Consider the following 22,950-nt stretch of genomic DNA (forward strand, 5'->3'; position numbering starts at 1 on the left):
CTCTGAACTTTAGTGTATTGCTGAACACGGGTGATGTAGAACAGCGTCGCGTCTAGTGTGATCGGGCTGCGCCTTGCCTTAAATTTCTACTGTGATTCAATGGGTTTCTCTATGTACGATATATTTTTCTTCTAACTAAGGGTCCTGACCCTCTAACGGTAACAAAAAACTGACTCTGGCCCGCGATGTTAAGATTTATTTTGGGATTTTTAAATTACTAACCAAGGCTTAGCTGAGTAGTAGTCTTAGGGTGGAAGAGCGTCTCTGTGGGAACCCGGAGATTAAGGCGCCACCTTTTGACAACAGGCGGTATTTACCACTGGCGGGAATTTCAATTCTTTTGTCAGACCATGGCTAGGGGGAAGTCACAACTAAATGCTAAGCTAAACACCTCTACGTCGAGTCAAGATAAGAAGCACCAGAATAATTCTGCCAAGACCACTATGACTTCCAAGTCATCGCCTACTGGGAGGTCTGTTACCACGCCTAACAGTCCAGATCAGAACAAACGGACAGAGTCTGGAGCCACGGCAATTTCTGCCAGCCACAAAGCTACCCCAGTTTTCGATCAGGACGCCCTTCTTGCCTCGCTGGCTAAGATGATAAAAACAGAACTGGGTTCCGTGGTAGAGGAGAAGGTCTCAGCTATTAAAGACGACATCGAATTGTGTATTAGTACCAAATTCTCACTGCTTCAACTTGAATTGGAAAAACACTGCGAGCAATTGATTACTAGGAAGGTTCAAGAGAAACTTAGTGACGTCCAGGCTACTTTCGACGAAATAGCCGCTGAATTCCAATCTACCCAATCTCAAATAGCACAACTACGGGAGGAATTGGCTAAACCACAGGCTGAGATGCAGAAACGATTTGAGGAACTCCAGGCGCCGATATCGGAAATGAAAAAACTCGCGCTAGACTTGACGGCACCTGTGGCCAATGGACTACAATATTCATTGGTTGCAAAAGTTATAAAAGAAGCCCGAGAAGTCCAAGGTAAGGCGCTAAATGTCATGATCTTTGGTGCTGCCTCTGCTCCCCTGGATGACCCATCTCTTGCAACCGATTGGCTGAATGACGCACTGGACTTGACAGACGAGCCAATTAAAGTACTACATTGCACTCGGATGAAAGGGTCTGGCATCCCCCCTGTAAAATTGAGTCTCGAGAACCCCAACCAACGTAAATTGGTACTCAGGAAGGCTAAATCCTTGAAAGATAAGGAGGGCTATCGCGCAATTTACATCCAGGCTGATCTGACCCGCAGAGCCCAATGGGAACGTAAAAAATACCGCGAGCGCCAAAAGGCGCGTCGAGGTGCACCACCGGCGGCAGAATAATGGTCCTTATGTCAACGGAAGAATAAGAGGGGGTACTGAATCTACAGGAGGGGGCAACTTTGAGAAGTATGGTGTGAGCTTTAAGAGCAAATGTACTATGATGGCACTCATTCATCCTGCCTACGCGATGACGAAATACCGTTCAGGAGTCTCTTTAATGACCGCAATCAGGCCAGCGTTACTTCCACTATCAGGTCACCATTAAGGCTAGATTAGAAGACTTTGTTGAAACTCAAGTTGAAACCATTCGCCTGGCTCATGAGCGTCTTACTCTAACTCATGTTGTACCAACAGTTCTCCCTATATTGCTAATTGCTAGTGCGCGGCGCCTCCTTTCACTCTGTTGGCAGAACAATAATAATAATAAAAAAATCATTGTATCATTACCATTGAACTATTTTCATACACTATTTCACTTTGTATATAATCTGGTTAATTTTACCTACGAATGTTTAACAAATTGTAACGGTATGTACCACTTGCTTGCGAGCCAGTAGTGGCTCCTCCCTGTTTCAAAAGGGATCTCTTTATAGAAAGCAAATAAAGATTCATTCATTCATTCATTGCGTGGTAAACATTTCTACAGGCGCTCGTTGAATTAGCATTAGTTGGTTTTCGCCTGAATTGAAGCTTCACCCTACTACACATTTAAAAGTTTTGGCGAAGCCATTCGCAATGTTTAATCTCGTAAGAAAGATCGAAGTGTTTTTACAAAGCGCAACTGCTTAAAGTTAGGCCTTAAATAGGTCACGTTATAGGCTTCTGGACTTACTGAGAATGGTAAAAAAATGTGGGGGCGTGAAAAGAACGATACGGATAGGCGCCCTCGTCATTTTATATGTACCCCAGAGTGTTAATGCCAGTAGGGGCCTCCCTGACTTTCATACCAGAATAAGTGCAAGAGGAATCAATAGGCCAATTCTGCCCCTACCTGTTTCTTCGTCTTTCAGTAAAGGAGTCCAGTCACGTTTTTCGGTAATTGGACCCGGCGATTTACCATTGATGGCGTGCTCGGGGCTTGGCTCTCTTCCTTCTGGACTACCGTCGTTTCGTTCCACGCATACCATAGAGTCCGTAGCGTTACGAGTCGAGGGAAAGAGAAAAACGCGGGAAAGGAGCAAAAAAATGGCGGGAAAGAAGGGAGAATAGAAAAAAAAAAGAAAATGGTAAAAACAAGTTACTCCGTGTTTGCGTATACCGACGTATACCTTAATGAACTGACTTGTCCTTTTTTCTCATCCCGACCAGAACATAACAGAAGCTATTGGGTCTAAAGTATAAGACAAATTCGATCGTATGGGTTTACGCCGAGACACGCCAGCAAATAAAAGATAAGGCCTTTGCTTGATCGTAATGGGCAGAGAAAAAAAAATGAACCCCTTTTAAAGAAAGAATCTATTCGAACCACTATCTCTCACTAGCTTGATCCCTATGGCATTATCAGGAGAAAAAAAACCTAAACCCAAGTAGATGGTTGTAGACCCTATAAACTAGTCTAAAGGATTTTAGTGAATCTATTTGATTTAAATCTTCTTTTATTTGTATGGGTCGATATAGTGTCCTTTATATTACGGGGATTCTTGTCCAGTTAAGGATAGAAAGTCCGCGACGTAACACGATCGAAATGCTAGTCGCCTCTATTAGCCGGACGTTTGCGACTAATCCAATTTATTCTTCGCTATCCGATATTTTTTCTTCTCACTGTTTTTTTACACACACTAGTGGGAAAGATTTTTTTCTGCTTCCGAAGCTCTAAGGATTTTCCCAATAAAAAGGCAATAAAATGTCGTATTACTTACTTCTGCCTCTCTCCCATATTGCACGAATTGACGGCTAACAAAAAAGGGGTATATTTTAAGTACATCTGCAAAGAACTAATAGAGATATTCCGCTATCCAAAATAACAAGTAAATAGTATATTTAAAGTAATTTAACCGAATTAGTTGTAACGGTTGCGAATCTACTACCGTTCATTTCTCTTTTTACACTGGAGATAATAATGTGGGTGCAATATAGTTTCGACTATGTGTCTATGTAGGATATAAAGGAGCGGCTAGGCCTCGGTCATTACTTACCACGCATTCTTCTGCGGGTCAGGACCGCTAGAAAAGTGACGATGATGAGAATTCCTGAGACGGCAACTCCCCCAACTACGCACGCTAAAATGATCATGCTCTCTTCTTGAAGTAGAAGCTGCACCCAACCGGCTTGGGCTAGAAAAGAAGGAAATGGGATTGTTATATTAAGAACAAGATGAACAAGATACTCAAGACCAAAATAGAGTTTCGTGGGCTTTATGGAGATGAAAGGAATAGTAAAGGAATGGGGACTGCGCGACTGTTAACATTTGTCTACTACATCGCGCTCGAAAATATTACTTCAGCAAATAGTTTTCCGTATTAGGTCTAAAATAATCTCGAGAAAATGAATAGTGGAAATGGGAAGAAAAGAAAAGCCTTGAACCCCCGGGTTGTCATTAGGTAGATTTCTGTCGACGCGCCCTGAAACACGTTTTACCGACCATGATTTGCGAGAGTGAAAATAAAAAGGATGCGGAGATGATAGCGCCAACCTCGAAGAGAGAGGAATAAAAAAATCCCGGAATAAAATTGTTCTCTTAAATCACGACCCAAGTTTCTACGAGCTGGCATAACGAGGAAAAGACTGAAGTCGACCGACGCGTTTTTGGTGTTGAAAAGCGTAAATCTTTTAGTGTGTGTGTTGTGTGTTTTTTTACGACGGAAATCCTTCGAATAAAACGGATATATTCTAAGATTGCATTGTCGCCCATTTTGGGCTTTGGATGGATCAGAGAGAATGTCGAGCAATTTTCGTCTTCAGGACCTTCTTTCCTTTTGATGCGTTTTACGTTTTCTAGACCAACTACTTTTTGATTTAAACGCTGTCTTAGTATGTCTCATTTTTTCTACATATGTATAAAGGCCTTCTTTCTGAAGTGAATGTGTTTATGATAAATGACATTGAAGTGGACGTACATATTTTAAGCCAATCAGAAAGGCTACTGGACCATTTTTACTGTTTTAAATCGAACAATCACGTTAGTTAAATTCTCTCGCTCAGGATCCTTTAATTTTACTGATAGCTACTTAGGTTTTACTGGAGTATCTTCGTTTATTAGCCGAAGCACGTCATGATCAATTTATATTCAACTTTTTTTCTTCTAAAAATCTACTTTTGAATTTATCATCTTAGTAGCGTGTTATACCGGAATAATGAGGTTTATGACTTCTTCTCTCTTCCCGTTGGCAATATCTCTCGCACTCGACAAAGACTCTTGCGAAGTCTCTAGGATTTTTCGCTTTGATTCCCGAACGTGTTTCCTCGACCAAAGTGACTAATTGGACGTCGTTCGAAACTCTAATTGGATTGAAATAAATACGCGGAAAGAGTGATCTTCAAAGAGGAGGAACTAACTCATTTCATCGTATCTTCGGTGTATAGTGTCGAGCGTCGCGTCTCTAATTTGACGGCTAGCCGTGTTTGTTTGGGAGTTAAGACTTGCTCCACTCGAGTGTTTATTTCCGGTAAACCTAAGTGAATATTTTACCTCGCGTACGAAGTAGCTTTACTATCCCGTTTTAACCCAATAATTATTCGAGTTAAATTTCCCTTGGTCTGTGCATGGAGAAACTACGTCTTAATAAACTTCACTCTTTGAAACGTCGTTAAATTGAATTCTGATCAGACATTCTAACTAAGTTAACTATTCTACGGGAAATATTTTGGCCGTGGACTTAAGAACTAGTTTAAAAGCTTCTATTAATAATGTAAAACTTACATCGGTAAGGTTATGTTACTTCTAAATATTTAAGAGTCTTGTCTTGACTCGAGTATGGGATGTTTAAAAAATGGAGCGAAATGCTAATGAATGCAAATGGAACTTATTTCAAAAGCCTATCGGCGACGGCTAGGGCTTCCCCCTAGAGGAATGCGAAAGTTAAAAGTTCAACTCACAAGGCATGGAATAAATTTCCATGGAGCAGACTTCGGAAGTGCCGATGGCGTTAGTGACGGTGCAAGAATACTTTCCGAAACTATCTTCGTCTTGACGCGATACAACGTATCGACTAACGCTCTCAACGCCATGCCCGACGATGACTTCCATAGTTGAATTATTCTTTAGCCACGTGAAGTTGAAAGTGGACGGCACACCCGAGGCGGTGCACGATAAAATGGCGTTGCCTTGCGCGTCGTATTCCTTCTTTAAAATGCAATCCGGTTTATCTAAGAGAATATTTGAAAGGGGAGAAATGAAAAATATAATTTTGTTATTAATTATAGTTTTGTACGCCAATCGACAGGGCACTTGGGAAAAGCGTGCGCGATTCTAAATACTCTCATAAGGAGGGTAATATTTCATTTTTCCATCAAATGGGAAGACGATTGTGTTTAAGTGTAGAACTTTTTGAGAATTTTTCTTACACTTTTAGGAAAGGTTTAAAATTTAAGTTGTTATTGTTTCAAGTCTTTAATTTAACATTCTCGGATTCCAAACTTTTAGGCCTAAATATTTTTCTGAGAATGCCAATCCATTAATGGGTTAATACTTAGAACCAGGATGGGTCGCTTTACCTACGACTCGTTACAGTTAATTAATAAGTAGGTGGATAACGTAAAGGTAGTTTTATATTTGTCGTCTTTACAAGAAGCGGAAGGGAACGTAAATTTCAAAGTAATTTCGAGAAATTCTCAATATAAGTGAAGTTCGGGCGTTTTATTTTAAACCGTTAATAATATAAATTCTAACGTCATTTTATTCAATTAAAAGCGCATTAAAGTTTCAGTGTATTTAAGATCTAAAAATCTTAAGCAAAACAATTTCTCGGCAATCTTTTATATTTAATGTTAAACACAGAACATATTTCTACTCTCGTGAAAGATAAAATTCGGAATTTAATGACATACACTAGCAAGGACGACTTTTGTCTTTTTAAACAGCCGTAATCGTTCCGTGTAGTTATATCCTACACAAAAACACTCTAGCTAAAATCTAAGTGCTTTCATCCATAAACATCCTGCAGCATTCAGGAATAAAACTTTTGTTTCTTATGTACACGTATACCAATTCATTCTTGTTCTCCCCTTATGACTGCCTAAGAATGTAGTTTAAAAATTCCACCGGGAAAAATATGCTAATTTTGAAAGAACGTAATGATGAAAAATTCTACAGATTGAAATTAAAACACTTAGTTCATTACTTTACCCTAGTGTCGGGTTTATTTTAGACTGTACTATCCCAAGTAGCATTTCGATACTGACACTAAACAGGGATTTGTATCGCTAAAGAGTTTGTTGTCAGACATCGATTACACTTACACCCCAGAGTGAATTTGAAAGAGAAACATCATTTATCTAGTAATAAGTAGTTCGTTTTGCAACTCGATTTTTGGCTCTCTGGGTGTTAATATTAGTGGAAACGGAAGATAGTGTGAGAAATTGGTGATCCACTGACTGGCTTTTCGGGTCTTGGGTGGCGGCGCGTAAAGGTTATTCATTATCTCCCGCAGTTTTATTATCCCGCCCTCCCCAGGTTGTCTCGTCTGCCCTACTAAGGATAGAAGATGCTCTCCGAGGGTGGGCGAGGGAAAGGTTAATGCGAATGCGCTCCTATTAACGAAACTCGATACCAAAGTCGTGGTGAAGACGGCGGCATTCCATCCTTAGGAATCGCGAACCGAGTTTTCCAATCGAAGAAAACGGATAATACAGCTGTTTACCACGCCCGCCTAATCTTCCGTTGGCCCCACTGGCGTACACAAATCGATATCGTATAGAGAGGAAGCTCCGGGCTATGAACGACAGATGAGCGCCGAAGTAAGCCCGCCTCCAATCTTATTTGGCCCCCGTAAACGAAACGGGAATGTTATTTCGATGCAGAGAAATTGTTACAAAGTATAAATTGCGGAATTCTGACCTTACTTTGGTGCCAAATTGCTAGGTACCCGCGGGAAGAGGTTCAGAGTGGAGAAGGGAGTTCGGGAAGAAGGATAGTGTATGGCTATAGTTACTATAGCAGACGAGGGAAGTTGGTGAACGTTCCGTTATCGATTTCACGGCTAGCGATTTTACCCTTTTGTGCCGGTGCGTGAGCCAACTGTGGCGGGATAGCGTAGCTGTCACAATAACGCTAGAGCAGCCACTGGGCGAGATTCGAAATAACCGTACTTTATACGTCCATAATGACCCAAAGCGTCCGAACGTCTTAACCTTCCACAACTCGGCTCTTTTAAAAGAGCTCGACCTCTCGATTCTACCCTTCACTCGCTTATAGCGCCTAACACTGATAAGAAAAGCTATACAGTAAGCTATCCCTTCGAGCATCGCTTAAACGCAGGGTGTCATAAATATATGATAGGGGTGTCAAGAAAAGCTCGCGCGAGTTGCTAATCTCTCGACTACTAAGACGTCATATGATAAACTTAGCGGTAAAATAATTACGCTTATGATATGCGCGAGAATATGGATGCCCTCTTAGGATATCCCATAATTTTCGCCTTAGGCATAACTGAACTTCTCCGAAATCTGAATCCCTTCCATGTTTTTGGCCCTTGAAGTCAAAGCTATTCGATCGCGAATTTGCTCTAACTTCTTAGCGTTGACGTTAAGACTAATTTGTTATTAAAGCATATGCCCAAAAAGCGAAATATACCGTTGAAAGCTTTTCATCTTGGAAGGAATATTAGTTTAACTAATGGCTGATAAAACATTAGCTTAGGGCAGTCAGGTGTAACTTTTCTCGAGCTGCGTTTGACAACTTTCTTCATGGCAGCCATTGGACCGAGGTTGATGGCGAATTATTGGGAAAATAAAATCGATAGGACATCAATTTTAAAAAGCTAACAACCTCCTGACCACTCTTCGATAGGGTATATCTTTTTTCCTTTTAGTGCCATTTACAGGAGTTTGTACGAACGTTAAGAAACTCGTAAATAATCTTTAATTGATTACTTTGAAACCGAAGGTTCTTTCTATTCTCCCTTCTTCGGATGGGAACTCTTTCAAGAACCAATCTTGCAGCGTCGAATTAAAAACTACTCTTTATCGGGAGTTCTTTTTATCCGAGCCCCCCCTTTTTTCCGTAAATACGAAAGATAAGAGGCGCTCGTGTTCGGCCAGCTTGTAGTGTCTCTGTTTAATCCCCTTTTGGATTAGCGAGCAATTGGAAGTTGATCTAGGTTGAATAGAGTTTTCTAGCGTTTGTCGACGGCTGAATACGGTAAACAAACGGAAGGCAACTTTCTTTTTTGATAAGGGTTCCCTGGATAAGAGCTAGATACACTACGAAGTTTATCGATAGAAGTTTGTAAAGAATTATGTTTATGCAATGACGATACGGTGTGGTTGGATATGTGAAAACCCTACCATATACGAACTTTAGTTATGATTGGTAAAAGCGGCCGGGTGGGTCAGGGCATCTCCTACTTCGAAGCGTGATCTTTTTATTTGCACTTAGCCAAAGAGCTCGATATATCTGGTTGAGTTCAGTTCCCAGAGCGAGGTGATAGAAAAGATGAGAAGAAACTTACGCAGTACGGTGATCTGGAGATCAGCTTCCGCTTTTCCGTGTCGATTGGAGACGACGCACGTGTATCTTCCTTCCATGTTACGGTTAACTGAGGAATTGACGAAAAGGGTCGGTCCTCTGGCTACCACTTTCTCTCCGGCCACCCACATGTATTCGCCCATCGGATGCGCCGTTGCTGTGCACAACAACTCCTCCGCGGCATCGCCCTCGGTCAACAGTATCTCAACAGCGGGAATACGAATATTTTCGGGAGGATCTGTAAGATAAATAAATGATTTTCCTTTTAGAATCGATTGTAAACACAGAAACGTAAATTGAACTGGGATTCGCTCGCCAAAACTAAAGTCCCGCGTACTCCTTCGCTAAAATTAGACCAAACTTCGATTTGGCCTAAGTACTTTATCCAAACCGTATTTATTTTTAGTATTCATTGTTATTTCTTGGATTACTTCGAAAAAGAGCAATCTATTATTTACTTTTAAAAAAATCCTGTCAAGAACCAAGCTTTTTTTGAAAACCTTGCTGAAGGATTCTGAGAAAAGAAATATCATTTCGTTCTCGTCTTGATTACCTAGCTGAAGTCCCCTGGAGTTGAGAGTCGAAACGATTCCCCCTCCCCTTTCTCCTTTCAATGGAATTTCTTCTAAAAGGTTCTGTAAGTAGGCTAGCAACGTCTCTTTCAGATGATGTACTAGGCATTGCTATATTTCTTTTCACTCGAAAACTTAATTTCTTCATCTCCCCCTTCGCGATTTCTTCCTCCTGTCGGTTTCACCTCGTCCTGCCCCGTGACTCTGATATGACTCGATGGTCGGAGAACCTTTTCATAGCAGTAATGCCCTCGAAGAAAATATCCTACGCGTTATTCGAAGGGGCTATAATACGGTCAACAGAAGAGAAATGTATAGGTTTCGGAATGGATTTCCTCGACAAATAATCCTTCATAGGCAAGACTAGATCAGTGATTTTTGTAAAAACCTTTACTTAGCTGCGTGGAAAATTTAATGCTAGTTTGAAGCAGCTGCATCGAGGAAGTCCCTATGAAATGTTTATAGTAGAAGTTTTAAGTTAGCTTTCGTTCGGCCGGTAGATTTCTACGCAAGAACGTTCAATCTTCGAAATGGTCCAAAAGAGGCTTCTGGTCCTCTCATCCGCGGCAAAGTTTACACCCCCTCCCACTTTAACCCCCTTCTGGAAAAACTTCGACCGCCAGTGACAAATGAGCGAAATTTCCAACTCAATCTCACTTTTCCAACCTCTTTATAAGCTTTCAGTACCAGTCGTAGCTAGAAGCTTTAGAGGCTCTCTACGGAACGGATTTTGCTATCAAGAGCTTGGACATTCACTAGCCGCTTTGAACGCTTCTATTGAAAGATTTATAAAATTCCGTTGAGTTTCCGAAGCCTCTGTTGGTTTCTGGACAGTCATACGTATAGCAATTGAGGGCATATAGGAACGAAGAGAAAAAGCATTGGTTTTTAGAAAGAATGTGTGGCAAAGCTAAATTAAATGCAGTCTGCCGCTAGTGGTTCAAAGCTATTTGCTGGATTTTCTTTCATTTCTCTCCTAAAAAGATCTCGCTCTCTTTTTCCGGGATACATTTTTTTGAAATATTCTTTTGAAGATGAGTACGATGGCTACCTTATTTGTTGTATTATACTGTGTGGTTCAGATTAAATTGGTTGAATGGGAAAATAGCTTAATTTGGACTACTATTTTTTTACGTACGCAGAAACCCGCAATATTCGTTTTTACGACTTTCCACAGAACTTGACGAGTTTCGTGATCTGGACCACACACGCGATGGAAATCTATAACTTATCCAACTGCTGTATGATGATAGAACGTTAGGTGGACATTTTTATTTGATTGTTTTTATCCGGTTTGTACTCTTTGACTCAAAAGTGGGGGAGAGTTTCTTTAGGTTAGGTTATTCAAAGATGTGAAGGACGTGGGAGGTGTGTTTTGCCAAGACAAGAACGACGAATGATTTATTTATATACTTTAGATTCAACAAAAGATCTAAGTAAATTAAATTCGTTGACATATTCTTGTTCAGCATAAACGATCGGTTTTTTATCTCTTTCTTCTTCCTGTACAGAAAGTATTACTCTAAAAGTCATGGCTGGGTGGCTGAAAGTTCGGCTGTTTCCTTCCACCGTGCGGAAAGAATTTTTCCGCAACAAAAAACTAGCGTGGCTTGAGCATCTCGTTATATTCAACGAGCTATAAATCGGTTGTAACTAAAGGACCCCCCTCGCTTCTCTCTTCAAGTTCAACTCGAGAAAGAAACAGACTCGGAAATGTTTATCTTAGAAAAGGTTTATCGCTAAAATCGTACATCGTTGGTAATTTGCATATAAAGTGCGTCGTAAATTTTGCTAAAGTTGCGCGCGGAACGAACGATTGTCTGTCCGCTTTTCCACTTAAAGAGTATTTTCCTTCCTAAGTTTCTTTCTTTCCTTCGCTGTTTTTATTTCTACCGGTAAATTCTTTGGATTCCCAAGTCTAAGAGTTGGAACTTCCTTAATTTTGTCGGCTCTTTTCCGCGAAAGAAACCGCCACTAGATGAAAAGGATGTAAATATTGGTGGTAGAGTACTCTGGGACGTTTCATACCGAACAAAAAAGATGTTTTTAAGTAAATTGAAAGAGCTTTTAAGTAACCTTTTCTTCCGGTATCTCTCCAGACGCTATTCGTCTAACATAGGATCGACTAAAAGGACTTTAAAATTTTTCCCCAAAAAGCTTTTCTCCCTTATCTTAAAAGATCCTACTCTTTTTCTATCGAGCTAACGATGCTACCAAATTCATCCGCTAAGAAAGCTAAAGTAACTCTTGTTTTTCTCAAAATTCCTGAACTATTACTCAGTGGCGTTTCAAAAACGTCATCTTTGTAAACTTGGAAAGAAAAAAACATTGTACAAGGTTGACAAGCGAAAGTGCACTCGTAAATTTTAAAATTCGTAATATGGTCCGAGTCCAGACGTTTTCCGTCATACCTTCCCGTTTCCTTTAAAGCGAGTATCTCTACTAAAGCCGCAAAAAAAAATTAACCTAGTATCGAGTTCATACAACTAACTCTGATGTTATGTCGGTATCCCTGAGGTTGAAATATTAAGAAATAACTTACATTCCACACGGAATAAAGTGACGCTCTGAACTCCGGGTCCAGCATCGTTGCCGGAACTATGACAAGAGAAAGTGGAATTATCCATTTCGACGGAGGACACTTGAGCCATGTTCCAAGTCAGGTAACTCGTCACCGAGAGGAAACTCTTTCCCGCTGTTGAGGTAGGATCGTCGTCGGACGAACTTGGAGCGTAATTTTCCTGCCTCAGTTCGCTACGTTGGCTGAAGATGGGCGAGTCCTTCAGGGGCTCATTGTTCTTCATCCAGTAGACTTCGCAGAGGGGATCGCACTCCACGTGGCATACTAGGTTTACGTGCGTCTCGTTTCGCAAAGCCCCGCTGAACGGCGGAAGCTTGTTGATAAATGTCGGTGGAGCTGTCCAAGGACAAGAAAATCTCCGCCATAAGTCACCGAAAGGTTATCAGACCCGAGGAAAGTTCCCTTACGCGAGTGACGTCACACTAGCTGCAGGGGCTTCTGATTTATGTCCGCTAACGTTTCAACGCGTCTCGTTCCCGTAAACATTCTGTTAGTTTCATACCTGCTGTTGGGCGGATCGGGCTTAACTAACACGAATAGAAGCTGAATAGGTTCTCTGAACCAATTTGACCTACACTTTGGTTTCATACTTATGGGGAGTATGATAAACTTGTGTTTCTATTTATATTTAAACATAAGTCAGCGGTGCTCCCTTTGGATTATTTTATTAAATTTGACCCAGGCAAATAAAGTTTGAGATAAATCCCAAAATAAGACTATTACTCTAGCGAAATATCAACGGTCTGTATTAGGTTTGCGATGTAAAGTTACGACAAAACTTTGTTTTCCTGAAAACATACTTTGGAAAACTCGAGTTTTATTTAGTTTTCCTACGTTGATGGAGAAAGAATTTGTTTTTGCAAGAAGACTTTTAAGATTCTTTCGAAAGGAAAGTTCATTATACGGAGATACGATTTCGCGTGTGTCAAAGAAGTCTGTTTCTAGAAACAACCCATAAATATAAGAAACACGACCCAAAACTCGAACTATACATCTTCCCAGTAAATTTTGACAGGGTTAAAATTCAAAAGGTGGAATTCTCTTTCGTATATTTCGGATATCTATGAGATAAAACTCGTAAGGAAACTTTTCTACTGAGCGTGACGGTGTCGTTTCATTGCGCTCGAAGGAAAAATATATATATTTGTTCCCTCTTCTGGTCTATTTACCTTGGATTTTGAGATAGTACGCGGCGGTTTCTCCCGCTCCGACTTCGTTCTGCGCTGCGCAGGTATAGTTCCCTTGAGTATTTTGAGTGGCATTGCTCGTGACGCATATCTGCGCGCTACAGTTGACGGTGACACCGTCCCTTTCCCAACGATAAACGGTGGCAGGCGGAAATCCAGTCTCTTCTAATTGACACTCCAGAGTCACTGTTTTCCCTTTTACCGCCATCTTCTCTCGTTGACTTATTTTGGCAGCTCCTGGTGGATCTTCAGCCGTTAAAAAGAGAAGAAAAATCAAAGATTTTTAACTTCGTGTTATTAGTTTTTGATAAATGCAAAGTTGTTTTGAAAACGGGAAGCCTCGAACTTCGAAGCAAACTTTAATTTTGTTTTCAATTAAATTCCCATGCAGGTAAACAGTACAGAATGATAAATGGACCGGAGTACTTGTATCCTTTATCGTCCCCTCCTTTTCTTGTTGTTAACTACCTCCGACACCGTTTAAATTGATTTTTGGGGAAGGAAAAATATTTAAATCCTCTTTTAAGCAAATTTTGGTAAAAGGCAGGGGGCGAGTGACTACGCGAGAGACTTCGACATTATTATACAAAACAAGGCTCGGTAATTATTAACTTCAGTCGCTCTTTATAACAAATTGAATAGCGGAACCCGTCCGTGTCTTTTTATACTAATGAGCTGTCCGTGTTCTTGGTATGCCGGTTTAACATATATAGGGAATGAACAATTTTGAATTTCATACTCCCTTTAAAACCGAAACGGGGGGTTACTTTTCAATTTTTCTCCAAAATTTATTCAGATTTCTTAAACTTAAACCGAAAGACAGAGTTGAACCGAAGGGAAGCACGCGCTGTGTTATAGGAAAACTCCCAAGGGAGAGGGCAGGGGAATTATTTTAAATTGGTTTAGGGTTACTCCTGGCGCGTGAGGCTTCAAGGAGTGAGCTGCCATGGTCCGAGAGGAAAAAAGGAAATATATATACGTCTCTTTTCCACCTCCCCCTCTCCCTCTCTGTCCGGGATTCTATTATGAAAAGATCGGGAGAGAAGCGGATCGAGCTCCTAAATACGTAAAAAGCCAACGAGAGAAAGATATAGCTATCGGAAAATGTGGGGGAAGAGTAATAGGAGATCTCCATCCTTGGGCTGGTGTTGCTTTTACGAGACGATTCTAGCTCCAGCTTCCTTTCCTTCTAAAAGTCACTTTATACAGAAGTTTAAGAATAGAAGTAGCCCAGTAAATCTCTACATTTTTGTAGGCTGAAACTTTTGAGCTTTAATTTTTTTACTTCAAGTGATGGGTTATAATAGGTGTAAGTTTAGTTGGATTTTTGTTTTTTTCGCTTACTTTTTCGTGCCCTAAGTGCCAGGATATACCACGAAACCACTAGGGACTGCGAATGTGGCGGCTATAGAGAAATACTATCTTCCAAAACTTTATCTTCCAAGTATTTTCTCTTCATATATATTTTTTCATTTCTTTCCCAAAACAGGAAGAATTTTTAGATCAATTTATGTCTACGCTACCACTAAATAAGTTTGTATTTCATGGAAGATTCTCAATAATATAAGGTCTGTTTTTGCCTGCTATTTCTTGGGTGGTTGTGATTAAATTTACTCCATTGCAAACGGCTCAGAAAAGAAAATGTTTACTCACAGTAAACTGTTAATGATTCGGCTGGAGATATGGCACTCCATCCTGCTGTATTTTTTCCCTGGCACGAGTATTCTCCGCTGAATCGTCTTTCTAGACCGTCCAGTTTGATGTCGGACGATAGATGGTCGCTCGAAACATTGGTGGCATTGTTGTTACTACCAGCGGCGCGTAGAACCAAACTTTTGTTAAAAGGTTCGCCATTGAAGAACCATTTGACGCGTTCCAACTTGGAAGGGTTGCCATGAACCACGATGCACGCTAGGTGAACCGTTCGATCGATTCCTTCCGTTACGGTGTTTGACGTGATACGAACGTTCACTTCGGGCGGAACTTTATATGCAGCCAAAAATAGAGAGAGTGTGTGTGTGTGAGAGAGAGAGAGAGAATGAGACGGAAAAAATAATATGAATTTAAATATGATACGCTTATAAACTTCAGGCTCTAAAATGTTAATGAAAAACTGATAAAAACTTGTCTTTCATCATTGACCCACTCACTATTCCCTAATTTATTCAAAATAACAAATCACCACCTCTATCTAGCTCTGATTTTCTAAACTACCGTTCTCAAACCCCAAATCAAAATTCATCTTATTTCTGTTCGTAGTGCAAGCTATCTTTCGCAAGGGGAATTGGAACCTGTCTCGCACTAGGCCTAGTATCAGACATTCGGAGATGTAGCGATAGCGCAAAGAGAGAACTGAATTTAAAGTTCAAAGGTAACTTCCAAATGTATAGAATTGCTTAGCATTTCTATTCTTTATGAATCTTTTCTTGAATTGGTTTTGAAAAATCCCTTGTATGAGGAATAGAATCCCAAAAATAGGATTAATTTTAGTTTTCTTCTCGGATAAAGTTTAAGGAAGAAAAACTAAAATTCTCGGAATCTCATTGCCCTCAAGGATAGTACTTTCACTTTTTCCTAAATCTTTTCATTATCTCTCAATTTCTTATACCGCTGTTCTAAGCCAGAATGAGAGAAGAGACCCCCTGGAAAATCCACGCCAATTGCCTCAACTATTTATGAGGCTTATATAAGATCCACATCCGGATTAACTGAAAGCTTTTTCGGCTTTCGAAAGAAAATACCCTTAGTAAAAAGATTTTCTTTCTGTATTTATATCTCTCGAAGTTTCGTGATTGGAATAACCGGGGTCATCGAGAAAAATCAAATTTAAATTCACCTCCAATAATAATATGGCGTCATTCTATTCCGTAGAAGGAAATGACGTTTTTCATTGTTATTTATAACAACTTTTACAAATTACCCTTTTAACATTTGGTTTCAATAATCCACTCGGTTCAGCTAAGATAGAAATAATAAGCGCTTTATCTTCCCCGGTTAAAACCGCACCGGAAGGATAAAAACAATTCATTCGACTCGCGGATAATCATTGTGGACAGTTTCGAAAAGGGAAGCGATTGTGATTATCGTAAGTAACGAGCATAAATAAAAACAATCCAAAAAGAAATGTGGGTCAACATTTAATTTGATGACAAAAACAAGCCTCGGTGGTTTTCCTTTAAATGGATGGGTGAGTGTAAATAACTATGAAGTGGCGCCGCTTCTTTATGGGATGAGCGATAATTTTCATCGAAAAGGGGAATTGGCTTGGGTTATTCCAGTTTAATTCATCCAAGGTACGAGTTGAGGATTGTGGAAAAAATACTCACAAACGACGTTGATTTGTAAAAAGTTGGAGGAATTGGCTCTTCCAAAAGCGTTTCTGACGTGGCAGGAGTAGAGACCCGCGTCGTGTCTCGTTACATTTTTGAACGTCAAGGTTTTTCGAATCGGGCGTCGACCAGACTGGGCCGAGTTGGCCGACCCTCCTCCGCCTCCCGTCGTTGAGGGGTTTCCTCCCGAGTTTCCACCGCCTCCCGAGGCTCCCCCTGGTGAGCCGCCTCCGCCACTTCCTCCCAAACTTCCTTTCCTGTTCCTCGAAACGGGCATTTTATCTTTGTACCATATAATTTCCGTAATGTTGGGAGGGTTCGAGTCGTAAGAGCAGGTGATGTTTGCGGTGCCGTGTTCTGAAACGGTCAAAACTCCCTCCGGTTTGATGGCCACCGAAGGCGGATCTAAAGACAAAGAAAACGGGAAGAAAACCATCAGGGACAAAATATGAAACATCGTTACCAATTAACATATCGTAAGGAAACGCGGTATTAAAAATAAGTGTATTTTACCACGAATCTGAACAAATTTATCTAAAGAGAAATAAATACTCCATAGCCCTATCTACCGTTGTCCTCGAAAGGTTATCTATCTTTGTGTCCTTTTCATCCTTGGAGTATATTTACAATAAAGGGTCGGGATTATAATGGTTGCGTATGAAAAATAAGTTGGGAATAAATGGTTCTTTCTGGGTAGGTAAACCATAGGGGCCAAATGGACCCCGAAATAAAGACGTGGGCATACGAAATAAAAAATATACATGAAAATCAGCCAAGGAAAACCTAGTTTTTGGAAACTGATAGGGCGGTACGCCCGGATTTACTGTAAATGATGGATTGAGGAATGACGTACGCTTGCGGAATTTAGTCAAGCAAAAAGCTCGGCCAGGGGTTAGCCTGACATTGAATAAAAATAACATTCCTGAAAGTCATAAATAAACTAGAAGCTGTTGGAAAAGCGAATAATTTATTTCCTGGTTATTATTGCCAGTGAATTTGGCGTTGGCGCGTGAATTCTAGTTCTAATTGTATAGGTTTATTGGTTCCCGATGGTTTTAAGAAAATTCAGCCTCGGATTTAATGAAAATGTTCGGTTATTTTAAATCAAACAGTTGATTTTTTGTAACTTACAAAGTACTTCGAGTTTAAGTGCTTGAAGTAAAGGAGCCTCGTGTTTTCTTTGAAGGACCTCGTTGGTTCCTTTGCAAAAAAATTCCCTGGCGTGGTCGTGTTGGGACGCTACAAAAACCAAAGTGCTCGAAGTACGAAATGTTCCTTCGCTCATTAAATCCCGGTGCGACGGTGGCTGAGGTATAATGACGTCGGTACGGTTATACCACGTCACGTTGGCTGATGGTCGCGCTCCATCCACCGTGCACGTTAGAGACACCATTTCTCCAGCTACTACTTCCGTCGTAGGACCCCGTAGAGTAATACTCCTTGGCCTAACTGGAAATAAATATTGCGAAATCAGTTTTTCTCTTAAGAAATATACAATATTTGCTCTATTTTAGGTCCAACTGTGTTGAAATATTTTGAAAGTAACATAACATTTAACCTATCTATCCTAGTCAATATTTTTTTACGTTTCTGTCCAAGTTTCATAGTAAAATAACAACGAAAGAGTAGGATATAGTTGGACTATTTCGGGTACGAGAGGCTGACCAGCGGAGGCGTTCACTGGTTTCGCTTAATGAGAGTTTATGGAGCCGCTTTTGCAGTCGATAAGTGTTTAGTAACTACTTCAGTCGCGAGAGGCAACGCCCCCTTCCAACCTCGTTCTACTCTAGCGCGTAACCCCTTCTCTTGTTTATTATGTCTCGTACGCCAAGTTATTCCTGGCATTTTAGGTTAACGTAAAACCCTAGGCCGAATCTTCTCCAGCCTTATTTAAGCCATAGAAAAAGAGGCCGTATTCTTTCCGACTCCTTTTCGCTATTGATTCTCGATAAACTGTGATTATATGTGAATTTGCGACTTTATCCTAAGGCCAAGGCCTAACGAAGCTGATATTTATTCTCAAAGGTTGAAGAACCTCCCATTTTTACGTTTGATGCGTCTAAAGTTTAAAACACTAGCCGAGGCCTACTGATTAAGTTTTAATTATGCCTCCAATTTCACATCCGCACAAAAAAAAAATCATATGCCGAAAAATCTCCTATCTTTTTCACATCCGATGGAACGAAAAAAAAAGAAAATCTAACGAATCGATTTCCTCCTTACACTGTAATAAGATATTTTTTTCCTTGGCTCACATCCTCCGTAATACTTGTCAGTAAAATCTAGGTCATATTTCATTCAGCTCATTTACTAGGGAAATAACCCCTCCGTAAAAGAAATCCCCAAAGCAACGGGGAAAACACTTCCGTGATATCCGAAAAATTTTAGGTTAGAAAGACGAGGAAACAAAAAAAAACTGATAAAATTTTGCCGAAAATAACAAAAAAGTGAGGGGAAAACCAAGAATGAAGCTTAAATTGAAACGAATGAAATATGGGCAGCTTTTCGTGACAAGAAAAATATCGCTCTATCGATTTCGCCACCTTCTATTTGGTCCCTCTTCCGGGACTTACTCTAGAGCATAGACTCACGTAGAATACTCAGTGCCCACCCCTGGCTTTCTGGATAAAAAGCCATTTTTTTACCACCTTGAACCTTCATTTAAAGATGGAGTTATTTTTGGCGACCCATTGTTTTCACACCTATCTCTGTTCTCTATGAGCTTTTATTCAATAGTAATTTTTTTCTCTGACAATATTCTTTTTAATATCTGATATGCTAATTCGAACTAAGGAAGGGTTTCGTCATATTTATATTCTGTATAGTAAAAATAGTCCTAATATTTTCTTGTCTCTCATTAAGATTATTCTTTGTGAGTTGAACATCATTATTTTCTTTAAATTGGGAATGTTACTATTCACTTTGGGACCGACTCCATTCTACCTTTCTATTATAATTGTGAAACTTCGTATACGCTACGGAGTAAAATGGATTTGGGTCGCACCAACCCCCTCAGTATGTCTAAAAGTTTTTTAGCGCCGTTAAAAAATAGACCTTTAGTTACTGAAAGAGGGGACGCGCCCGTAAAAGATTACGTTTAACGTTTTAAGCCATGGCAATTTTATGGTCTTATCCGAGAGCAAAGGAGAGGAGTGTTAGGTTGAGAGAAGAGACGATCATTACCGTGGAAAAGAATAAGGTCAAAATGAGAAAGCTTGTTTTCCATAAAAGTTCAGACTCATTACTTTGTTCTTAGCTCCATTGGGGATTGTCATACAGGGTGTAACACCGATACTACAATAATTCTAAAAGCAATTATTGTCACGTGAGCTGTGGAGTTAAGGCCGCATTTCGTGTACTTTTGTCAACCAATATTATCTTCGAATTTTTGAACCACATTGCAGACATCATTTGAAATACAACTTTTCCTGTTTTATTTCATTGTTAATCTTAAACCTCTTCTACACCCTTTACAGTAACTAGGAGGGGTTCTTTATTTTATTTTTTTCTCTCAAGAACAATTACGGAATAACTGAACAAGCCGCTAGTTGTAATTCGGGGATTTCTTCGAGTATATCTTAAAATAAATCATCCATCTCGTTTTTTATCCCATTCCCACGAAGTCAGTCGTCGGTCGGTCTTTCGGTAATGGTTTGGCATTTGCAAAAGTTACTTTCGAAAGCTTTTTCTTAGGTAAGGGACCCGAGGTTCTTTGCCGAAACGAATGAAGGGGGTAATGCCTTGATTTTAAAGCCCATAAATTCCTCGTCGTTTGAGCCCAAAGCAAAAGGAAAGAGAATAGTCGGACGGCGACTTTGGAAGCTCATCTGGACCAGAAGAGAGAAAGAGGGTGTAGAAAAAAGAGAGAACTATTTCGTGGCATACGCGACGAGGACGACGCCTTGGCCTTAATGCGATTCGACTATGGGTTGCTTTTATACCGTCAGCTGTTTCTGATGGGAAACAATAGGCCGTCTCATTAGACGTAGGCGAGAATACCATTTTCCAAGTACCAAAAGACTTCAACTGGAAGTAAATTGGATCTTAATATTCGTTTACTTCCATTTTATACTATATTTAACTAGTGTCTGGACCATGGCATCATTACGGACTTAGTTCCAAGGGCAATAATATTTCGTCATGTTACGGAGTTTTTTTACACCTCTCAGCAAAGAAAAAATTGGAATAAAAATATTAAGATCCAAGAGTCTCCGTTTTAAAGGCGGATATACGCGGAAGCCGTAAAGTTTGATATCTGATCTTGTTTAGCAACCTAACTCAACAAGGCCTAAAGTTCTCCGTCCTTCTCAGCTAGCTATTATTTCAGTCTTAAAAAAATATGTTTTTATGTAGACGACCTTTCCTACATAAAATTCCCTCGAGTTCTTCGTATTAAAACCAAGATCGTCGGCAAAAACAACACAACACAACTTGAATAAATAAAATAGGGTTCGCTAGACTTTTTAAATCCTGAATTGCAAATAGGGCAGGGGCTTTCTCAAATGGGATGAAAACATAGTGCCCTCTGGGAACTCCTTAATTTATAGTATCTCATCAGTAACAGTTACCTTCCCAAAGCCAACATGACATCTAGAACTAAATAAACGTGCGCTCAAACTTTCATCATGCATGTCTTTAGCGAATGACTGATTGATTACTTACCATAAATATCTAGTTTGAGCCACATGCTGTGATAAGTTCTGGTAACGTTATTTTCTATGGCGCATTCGAATTTGGCTCCCAAGTCGTAACGCGACAAAACGAATCGAGTTGTGGACGTGACGTCGTAAGTCCAATCGGGATTAGTTTTGACACCAATTTTGTGCGGCATGATTTGCGTCCCGTTCCACCATCTTATGGCGGGCACGGGCCGACCACCGGGTAGCTTGCAATGCAAGAGTAACGTGCTGCTTTCGTAGTAAGGTCCTATTGTCGTCCCGTTGGGGATCGGCTCCTTCTCTACTTCGATATAAGGCTCCCCTGGCTCCACTGAAAAGAAATAGTTTTTCAGCCTTCAAAGATCACTCTTCCTTCCGATAAATATAGGCCTTTTCCCCCAAAACTCTCCGTGACCAACTCGACACGACCCGACCCGACCGAGGTCATTCTTGGCACCGTGGATTCTTTATAAATGAGTACCCGTTTTTATCGAACCGACCAGAGTTGCCATTATCGTTAATATTTTATCTTAATGCTAGGAAATAGGAATTACTATATTTCTTATTCGTTTTAAAAGTTAACGCGATGACCTCGTTCTTTCAAAACTCCTTTTCATCCTCGATGCAGCGTCCTCGTTTCCCTTTCGTTATACGCCGATGCTTAGCGAATTTTAACGTCAATAATTAAAAGCTACCGACGAGCGAGATAGCCATGTATGTAGGATAGCAGCTATCGTCAAAGTCGCGATCGATATGGCGTGAAAATGGATCCACGGACGAGGCTTAAACTAGATTTTTAATTTTAAATCGTTAATGGAAGGGACAAATAATTTATCGTGTTTCTCGTCAAATTATTTCATTTTTTGTAAGTATTTATTTAAAATTAGATTTAGGTACTTTCTGAGTCTGAGTTTGTTCGTCGGCGCTTTTATTTCGCTCATTACGTTTTAAATTATTCAGACCCGAGTAGCTAAAAGGTATTTCAACCGAGTTTGACTTTAAAATAGTACTCTACTACAATTTAATTTTAATGGTCAAAGTTAATTTACACAGAACTTGCTTTAAAAAATTGCCAATTTGTTTAACTTAAAGCTTTGGAGTGCTCGAATAAATTAAATAAAAATGTACTTTTGTACACGTAAATTTTCTCCGCGAGTAGGTTTATGGAAAGGGGAAAAACAAGCTCATTTTTCTTTCAAACTATTAAAATGGAAATGAGTTGGCTCGTATAACGTAATTAGCCCAGGTTATGTTATCGGTTTTTGGGGCGCACGAAAGCAACGCGTGGTTAGTATAGCGACGCGAATAAAGTCTTCAAATGCCTAGTTTTAAAACAATTTTCTCATTGTATATTTAATACGAAACCTTAAAGGGCTGATGAAAAGCAGGTAATTTAACCGTCAATTGTATGGAATAATTCTATTCGTGTAATTCACAGTCACTTTGATTGTATTTTGTCGAGGCGGTCGTGGTGTTTATGAAGCGTTGAGTCTCGCGATAATATAATTTTTCACGATACGTCCGGCTTCAATACGCTGGTGGTGGTCAGGCGGATTGGTACATAATGTTATAGGTCATAGGAAATGAAGTAGTGTTTCTCAAGTGCAATAGCTTTCTTCGTGGAAGTTGAGCCGGATTAAAATGTAAGACGCGGTTCGGCTGTAAATCCTAATTAAAGAACTTAACCGGAAAACATTTATCCTGAACGTGTATATTCGG

The 22,950-nt window shown here is 40.1% G+C and overlaps 1 protein-coding gene and 1 long non-coding RNA gene across 13 annotated transcripts in view; one reads left to right on the forward strand and one right to left on the reverse strand.

Annotated features, from left to right (window-relative positions):
* The window catches only part of LOC149661388 (uncharacterized), a 286,806-nt gene that overhangs the window by 164,171 nt on the left and 99,685 nt on the right, over window positions 1-22,950 (forward strand). The window lies entirely within an intron of this gene.
* The window catches only part of LOC149661392 (hemicentin-2-like), a 43,270-nt gene that overhangs the window by 5,154 nt on the left and 15,166 nt on the right, over window positions 1-22,950 (reverse strand). The window contains exons 3-13 of one of the 2 annotated variants that reach the window (XM_089842915.1): window positions 21,236-21,562; window positions 17,705-18,022; window positions 16,571-16,978; window positions 14,898-15,227; window positions 13,227-13,490; window positions 12,019-12,393; window positions 8,888-9,142; window positions 5,316-5,585; window positions 3,416-3,553; window positions 3,140-3,173; window positions 2,272-2,378 (exon numbers count right to left, since the gene is read on the reverse strand). In XM_089842915.1, the coding sequence (XP_089699041.1) occupies window positions 2,272-2,378; window positions 3,140-3,173; window positions 3,416-3,553; window positions 5,316-5,585; window positions 8,888-9,142; window positions 12,019-12,393; window positions 13,227-13,490; window positions 14,898-15,227; window positions 16,571-16,978; window positions 17,705-18,022; window positions 21,236-21,562 (2,826 nt within the window). Of the gene's footprint in view, window positions 1-2,271; window positions 2,379-2,548; window positions 3,174-3,415; window positions 3,554-5,315; window positions 5,586-8,887; window positions 9,143-12,018; window positions 12,394-13,226; window positions 13,491-14,897; window positions 15,228-16,570; window positions 16,979-17,704; window positions 18,023-21,235; window positions 21,563-22,950 lie in introns of those variants that run through there. The other variant, XR_016368877.1, reaches the window with a different exon arrangement.

Source organism: Phalangium opilio, unplaced genomic scaffold, assembly GCF_054372755.1.
Source record: "Phalangium opilio isolate 3A_F unplaced genomic scaffold, DU_Popi_V2 ptg000070l_1, whole genome shotgun sequence".
Classification (NCBI taxonomy): domain Eukaryota; kingdom Metazoa; phylum Arthropoda; class Arachnida; order Opiliones; family Phalangiidae; genus Phalangium; species Phalangium opilio.